The sequence below is a fragment of the Larimichthys crocea genome, unplaced genomic scaffold (genome assembly GCF_000972845.2).
Source record: "Larimichthys crocea isolate SSNF unplaced genomic scaffold, L_crocea_2.0 scaffold451, whole genome shotgun sequence".
Lineage (NCBI taxonomy): Eukaryota > Metazoa > Chordata > Actinopteri > Sciaenidae > Larimichthys > Larimichthys crocea.
Genome location: NW_020855872.1, coordinates 124,974 through 132,800, shown reverse-complemented (window position 1 = coordinate 132,800; position 7,827 = coordinate 124,974). Strand labels below are relative to the sequence as shown.

Here is a 7,827-nt window from a genome sequence, read left to right as displayed (position 1 = left end):
TCCTCCTCCTCCTCCTCGTCCCCCTCCTCCTCCTCCTCTTCCTCCTCCTCCTCTTTCTGCTCCTCCTCTTCCTGCTCCTCCTCCTCAGGCCACCCAGGGTCCCTGCAGTGCTCCTAAACCCGGCATGTTGGACTTTGTCAACAAGGTGAAGTGGGAGGCGTGGAAGTCTCTGGGCTCCATCTCTCAGGTACGGCTCCACCTGTGTCGTCATGGTGACTCTGCTCGCTCTCTAGTTTGTGGTTGGACAGTTTGAGTCACATGATCGTCCTCGAGGTCAGCTCACTGTACACAGCTGGCTCAGGTTCTACAGAGTACAAGTACTTCAGCATGGTACAGAGTAAAAGTACTTCAACATGGTACAGAGTAAAAATACTTCAGCATGGTACAGAGTAAAAGTACTTCAGTATGGTACAGAGTAAAAGTACTTCAACATGGTACAGAGTAAAAGTACTTCAGCATGGTACAGAGTAAAAGTACTTCAGTATGGTACAGAGTAAAAGTACTTCAGCATGGTACAGAGTAAAAGTACTTCAGTATGTCCCTCCTGTCTCTCAGGATGAAGCCAGGCAGCAGTACTGCGACCTGATTGGCTCCCTCGTGGCTGCAGAAGGTGGAAGCTCCGCCCAGGTGTCTGCGCAGCCCGCTGCGAGCGGGACGACATACGAGACGCTATTGGTCACCACAGAGGATGACATCACCACCATCAAACTGAACCGACCGGCCAAGAAGAACGCCATCACTACTGAGGTGTGTGTGTGTGTGTTACTAGTTTGTAGTCAGAGGTCAAAGGTCGTCACCAACATTAACCTTCAACTCTGCAGCGTGTTTGTTTCCAGTGCTCACCTGCTCACCTGCTCACCTGTTCACCTGTTCACCTGCTCACCTGTTCACCTGTTCACCTGTTCACCTGCTCACCTGAGTCATCAGTGTGTTAACTCTTAAATGTCTCTTTCCTCAGATGTACAACGAGATTATTGCAGCTCTGGAGCAGGCAGCTAAAGACAACTCAGTCATCACTGTCTTTACTGGTACACACACACACACACACGCACACACACACACACACACACGTACACACACACACACACGCACGCACACGTAATAAAGAACAACACTGAGTCAGTAAAGTTACTGATGAACCTAAATGAACCCGCGGTGTTCAACATGTTCATCAGAGGGAAAACCAGAAAACATTTCCTCCATAAAATATGATCCAGTTTCACCAGAATCAGTGAAATAGTTGCTGCTGTGTGACTTAGTGCCGTAAAGTTACACAGTGTGTAGCGTGTAGTGTGTAACGTGTAGTGTGTAACGTGTAGTGTGTAGCGTGTAGCGCGTAACGTGTAGCGTGTAGTGTGTAACGTGTAGTGTGTAACGTGTAGCGCGTAACGTGTAGTGTGTAACGTGTAGCGCGTAACGTGTAGCGTGTAACGTGTAGCGTGTAACGTGCAACGTGTAGTGTGTAACGTGTAGCGCGTAACGTGTAGTGTGTAACGTGTAACGTGTAGTGTGTAGTGTGTAACGTGTAGTGTGTAGCGTGTAACGTGTAGTGTGTAACGTGTAGCGCGTAACGTGTAGCGTGCAACGTGTAGTGTGTAACGTGTAGCGCGTAACGTGTAGTGTGTAACGTGTAGTGTGTAGTGTGTAACGTGTAGTGTGTAGCGCGTAACGTGTAACGTGTAGTGCGTAACGTGTAGCGCGTAACGTGTAACGTGTAGCGCGTAACGTGTAGCGCGTAACGTGTAGCGTGTAACGTGTAGCGCGTAACGTGTAGCGTGTAGCGCGTAACGTGCAACGTGTAGCGTGCAACGTGTAGCGTGTAACGTGTAGCGTGCAATGTGTAGCGTGTAACGTGTAGTGTGTAACGTGTAGTGTGTAGCGTGCAACGTGTAGCGTGTAACGTGTAGCGTGCAATGTGTAGCGTGTAACGTGTAACGTGTAGCGTGCAATGTGTAGCGTGTAACGTGTAGCGTGTAACGTGTAGTGTGTAACGTGTAGCGTGTAACGTGTAGCGGTAGCGCGTAACGTGTAGCGCGTAACGTGTAACGCGTAACGTGTAGCGCGTAACGTGCAGCGTGTAACGTGCAACGTGTAGCGTGTAACGTGCAACGTGTAGCGTGTAGCTTGTAACGTGTAACGTGTAGCGTGTAACGTGTAGCGTGTAACGTGTAGTGTGTAACGTGTAGCGGTAGCGCGTAACGTGTAACGTGTAGCGCGTAACGTGTAGCGCGTAACGTGTAGCGTGTAGCGTGCAACGTGTAGCGTGTAACGTGTAGTGTGTAACGTGTAGCGCGTAACGTGTAGCGGTAGCACGTAACGTGTAGCGCGTAACGTGTAACGTGTAGCGCGTAACGTGTAACGTGTAGCGCGTAACGTGTAGCGTGTAACGTGTAGCGCGTAACGTGTAGCGTGTAGCGTGTAGCGCGTAGCGTGTAACGTGTAGTGTGTAACGTGTAGTGTGTAACGTGTAACGTGTAACGTGTAACGTGTAACGTGTAGCGCGTAACGTGTAGCGTGTAACGTGTAGCGCGTAACGTGTAGCGTGTAACGTGTAACGTGCAACGTGTAGCGTGTAACGTGTAGTGTGTAACGTGTAGTGTGTAACGTGTAGCGCGTAGCGTGTAACGTGTAGTGTGTAACGTGTAACGTGTAGTGTGTAGCGTGTAGCGTGTAACGTGTAACGTGTAGCGTGTAACGTGTAACGTGTAGCGTGTAGTGTGCAACGTGTAGTGTAGCGTGTAACATGTAGCGTGTAGCGTGTAACGTGTAGCGTGTAGCGTGCTGTCCTGAGTTCAGACTCTCACCCCTGAAACACACGGCATGTGGATCGGCTCCGTCGCCGTTTCCATGTTAGTCTCTCCGCAACACACACAGAGCTTCTGTTGTTCACGGAGCCGGAGCACGGCGCATAAACTCAGCACAGAGCAGACCGTGAGGGGAAGGAAATCAGCTACAAAATACAAAATAAAACCCTGGTTGATTTTCAAAATAAAATACTCCGATCGAGTTTCATTTCAAGAACGCGTCACAATGGGCGGGGCCGACCTGAAGTCAACAGGTGAGGGGTTTTCGGGTGTAATCATTGATGACCCCTCACATCCTTTTTATAAGGACACCAGAAAAAAGATGCGGCGTGGAATGTCATCGCAGGAGTCAGAGAGACTACAGCCGGAAATATCACGCGATTATGTTTGAATTCACGAGATCTCGTGCGTTCTCGTGACGCTCTGTGTCCGGCAGAGACGCACCTGAGCGTCACAGACGGATTAGTGTGAGTTGGTGGACGGCGGAGTACGCAGCCGCTCTGCATGCTGTGTGTTTTAGGGGTCAAACATAACGAGACAGTTCATTAGTGAACATCGTGAAGATGGTGAAGGTGAGATGTCTGAACGTCTTTCTCCAGGTGCCGGTGATTTTTACTGCAGTGGAAACGACCTGACCAACTTCACCAAGATCCCAGAGGGAGGGGTGGAGCAGATGGCGAGACGTGGTGGAGATCTGCTCAGGTGATCCATCCACTGACACACTGACACGAACAGGGTTAGAAACATAACAACCCCATCAGATGTTCATGAAGGCCAGGAGCTCCCTCACCGATGATCATGTGACTGTCCTCGGGTCCTCCAGGAGGAGCTGGAGCGAGCGTAGAACATGTCCAGACTTAGTCAGTGTAACGTCTCCAACAGATCCATGAGTCCTTGCTTTGTCAGACCGTGTCCGTCTTCATGTCCGTCTTCACGTCTGTCTTCACGTCTGTCTTCACATCTGTCTTCACGTCTGTCTTCATGTTTGTCTTCATGTCTGTCTTCATGTTTGTCTTCACGTCTGTCTTCACGTCTGTCTTCACGTCTGTCTTCACGTGGTTCTTCTTTACAGGAAGTATGTGAAGGCCTACATCGACTTCCCCAAACCCCTGGTTGCCGTGGTGAACGGACCGGCGGTAGGAGTCTCTGTCACAGTGTTGGGACTCTTTGACCTGGTCTATGCTACAGAGAGGGTACACACACACACACACAGACACACACACACACAGACACAGACACACACACACACACACACACTCTGTTTGTGTGTTAGTCATGACATTAATCAGAGACTCTCCGTCAGGCTTCTTTCCACACTCCGTTCACTCAGCTGGGTCAGAGCGCTGAAGGATGCTCCTCCTACACCTTCCCCAGGTTGATGGGCGGCGCCAAGGTGTGTACACACACACACACACACACACACACACACAGTTGTTTTAGATTCGGGTTTAGGTCAGGTGGTTGGTCAGGTCAGGTGATGGAGGTGTGTTTGGGGTCGTTGTCGTGATGATGGCGTGCCTGCTCTGTGATGACATCACTTCCTCCCTCCCCCACAGGCCAGTGAGATGCTGCTGTTCAATAAGAAGCTGACGGCGGCTCAGGCCTGCCAGCTCGGGCTGGTCACCGAGGTTTTCCCCGACAGCAGCTTCCAGTCGGAGGTTTGGACCAGACTGAAGGCCTACGCCAAGCTGCCCCCCAATGTACACACACACACACACACACACATACACATACACATACACACACATACACACACACACGTTAACTGAATATGACTACTTTGTATTTAACCCTGCCTGTCTGTCTGTCTGTCTGTCTGTCTGTCTCTCTGTCTGCCTGTCTCAGTCCCTGGCTCTGTCCAAACAGCTGATCCGGTCTGTAGAGAAGCAGCGTCTTCACTCTGTGAACGAGGCCGAGGTTCAGAGTCTGGTGGAGCGCTGGCAGTCAGACGAGTGTTTCAACGCCGTCATGAGCTTCTTCCAGGCCAAGTCCAAACTGTGAGAGGACGCGTGTCTGCTGGAGACCGACACCTGGCTGTGTGTGTGTGTGTGTGTGTGTTTCTAACACTCAGGTGATGCCTCCTCTGGTATGCCAACAGCCTGCACACAGTGCAGGAGGTCCAGGTGGAGGTCCAGGTGGAGGTCGTCACGGGTAGTTCTGATGTTTCATGATGGTCCACTAACCTGTCCAATCACAGACAGCCGTCACTTCTTCTTCTGTGTCGTCTGAACGTTCCTTTGTAGTTCCATGTTGACTCAACGCTTCAACACGAGCACCGATCAGATCTCTTCCTGTCGGCGAGTTTCAGGTGTTGGATTCGCTCCACCAACCACGTGCACGTGTCAAACCTTCAGCCGACCTGCAGCCTTCACCTGGACATCAGTGTCAGACATGAAGGACTGCTGCAAGTGCCTCCAACACTCAATAAATCTGTAACCACTCAAACCACGCAGTGTGTTTTCTTGATCACATGCACCACCATGTTCCCCTGTACCTGCTCACAGGTGCTTCATAGAAACCACAGTCAGCTGAAGTGGACTCAGCCGTCCACCAGGTGGCAGCACTCACCTGCACATAGACTCCAGAGCAGAAATGCAGTGAGCAGGGACTGAGTGAACCTCACATGCACTCCCCACCTGGACCTGGACCTGGACCTGGACCTCACAGAGAGGTAAGACACAGAGGCAGAGGACGTTCCTGTCCTGTCCACATCTGTTCAACGTCAGCACCAGGTTTGGTTCAAAGCATCAGGACCAAGACGTGTTCTGGATGGTTCACAGGTTTCCTGTAGTTCTTATTTGGATCATTCTATGGAGAAAAGCAGAAGAGAAGATCTCAGTGCATCATGGGAAGTGTAGTCCTATGGCAGCATAACTAAGGGATGACCTGAGCCAGCACTAACTATAAGCTCTATCAAAGAGGAAAGTCTTCAATCTACTCTTAAAGGTGTTGACCGTGTCTGCCTCCTGAACCCAGAATGGTAGTTTGTTCCACAGAAGAGGAGCCTGATAGCTGAAAGCTCTGGCTCCCAATCTACTTTTGGAGACTAGAGGAACCACAAGGAACCACAAGGAACCACAAGGAACCCAGCGTCCTGAGAGCGCAGTGTTCTAGAGGGGTAGTAAGGTACTATGAGCTCTTTTAGATAAGATGGAGCCTGACCATGAAATGTTCTTTCAGATGTTTTTGACTTTCACAGGTTAGATGTTTTATGTTTATTATTTTTATGAATTTCTCCTCAAACTCTCGAGCTGCTTGATTTGATCCCACAGAGAAGAAACAGAACTGAGAGTGTGTGTGAGTGTGTGTGTGTGTGTGTGTGTGTGTCCTCCATATGAAACAGTAGACAGGTAAAAACACCTGCTGCTGAGTCTGCACTTCCTTCCTCAGCGAGCTGTCACTCAAACTGACGTTCTCTGTTTTTCTGTTTTTTTATTCTCAGAGAAAACAAAAAGATAAAAACAGATTTCCAAATGTAAATCTTTAGAGATCGACAGCAACATCAGAGCAATCCCACTGTGGTAACCATGACTACAGCTGTACTCAAGTATTTGTTCTGGTTACATTACTTCTGATCAAACAGCCAATCATCACCCAGGTCCCCAGCAGCAGCTGATGTCACTGCCTAGTCCAGCAGCAGTCAGCCCAGAACCAGAACCAGACCCAGCAGCAGCTGATATCACTGCCTAGTCCAGCAGCAGTCAGCCCAGCTCGGCGTCTGTCTTTCAGCCTTTTATTTCACCAAGCTCTCACCAACCACTAAAAGTCAGTCCCACATTTACTCTTGTCCGGCGGCTTCTTGCTCGCTCACTCTCTCCTTTTCTCTTCTTAGCTTCCTCCGTCAGCGTCCTCTTCACTCTCTGCTCCTCTGCCATCATGTCCATAGAAGCTGCTGAGCCCGCTCGTCCAGCTCCGGTTCTGGCACGACACCAGCATGTGAACTTCTTCTTCTTCACATTTTCATTTTCTCCTGTTTGAGTTAAAACCTCTTTGTTTGTTGTCTGTCTGTCTGTCTGTTTGTCTCTGTCTCTCTGTCTCTCTGTCTGTCTGTCTGTCTGTCTGTCTCTGTCTGTCTGTCTCTCTGTCTCTCGGGGTTTGGGTGTAACTGTAGATCTGTCGGGTGGAGGTGGAGGTGGAGGTGGAGGTTTCCCTCAAACTGACATGGAGCCAATCACATGAGCCGGATGACTGGCGCTCCCTGAAGGGACCAATCATCAATCAGTCCTCGTGACACTGGCCAGTGACCTGCCATCTGTCAAAGAGAGAGCGAGCAGGTGACGGAGAAAGGTTTTTTATTTTCCTCTGTAAGATGGAGGGATGGAGGAGGAACAGGAAGGATGAACAGAGGAGGCGATGGAGGAAGAGAGGCGTCCGTCTTCATCCTCCATTAGCTCAGATCTCCATTAGCTGCTGATGGATCGCTGCCAGGAGAGACGTCGGCCTCCGGAGGGCAAAGGTCATCCAGCTTTCTCAGAGACACTTTCTTCATCTCCTCCTCCTCCTCCTCCTCCTCCTCCTCCTTCAGGTTGTAACTCTCATTGTCTCTGACAGCCTGTGGACTGTTTCTATGCAAAGGACTCGCCAAGACGTTCACGTTCCGAGCAAAGGCGTCCGTGAACATCAACAAACGACCGGCACCAGGACCGCCCTCGCAGTGCGCTGCCGGTCCCGTGGGTGTGGTACTGGCAGGACGCTGTTCCCCGGGCCGGAGGCTGGAGCCGACCGTCGAGGACTGAAACAAGAACATTTGAAGTATTTTTGTTTTACTTGATGTAAATAAATGGATCCTTCTTAAACCACAGCCTGAACTCTGCTCTGCTCTTTAACCTACAGCAGGTGGCGCTGTCGGCCACATTTCAACTTGATTTAAACCTTTAACCTTGTGTAGTATGTTTCTTATACCTGTCTCTCAGTTCATCAGCTAATTTATTTCTGAAGACAGGCGTGTCGATGTTTGCCAGATGTTGGTCAGATAAACACAGGAACGTTACGTTACGCTGCAGTTCACTGAGCGGCCAAAGGT

At 50.2% G+C, this 7,827-nt stretch overlaps 1 protein-coding gene and 1 long non-coding RNA gene across 4 annotated transcripts in view; both read left to right on the top strand.

Moving 5' to 3' along the window:
- Positions 1-5,249, top strand: part of LOC104934795 (enoyl-CoA delta isomerase 2, mitochondrial) — a 41,280-nt gene extending 36,031 nt beyond the window's left edge. For all 3 annotated transcript variants that reach the window (XM_027276566.1, XM_027276565.1, XM_027276568.1), the window contains 7 exons: positions 556-747; positions 959-1,028; positions 3,404-3,506; positions 3,877-3,997; positions 4,108-4,197; positions 4,361-4,504; positions 4,650-5,249. In XM_027276566.1, coding sequence (XP_027132367.1) covers positions 556-747; positions 959-1,028; positions 3,404-3,506; positions 3,877-3,997; positions 4,108-4,197; positions 4,361-4,504; positions 4,650-4,805 — 876 coding nt within the window. In that variant the 3' untranslated portion in view covers positions 4,806-5,249. The remainder of the gene's footprint in view (positions 1-555; positions 748-958; positions 1,029-3,403; positions 3,507-3,876; positions 3,998-4,107; positions 4,198-4,360; positions 4,505-4,649) is intronic.
- A 1,288-nt stretch (positions 5,250-6,537) lies between these two features.
- On the top strand, positions 6,538-7,605 carry LOC113745098 (uncharacterized). The gene is made up of 2 exons (XR_003461978.1): positions 6,538-6,569; positions 6,916-7,605. It is a non-coding gene; the product is annotated as an uncharacterized LOC113745098 (long non-coding RNA).
- The last annotated feature ends 222 nt before the right edge of the window (positions 7,606-7,827 follow it).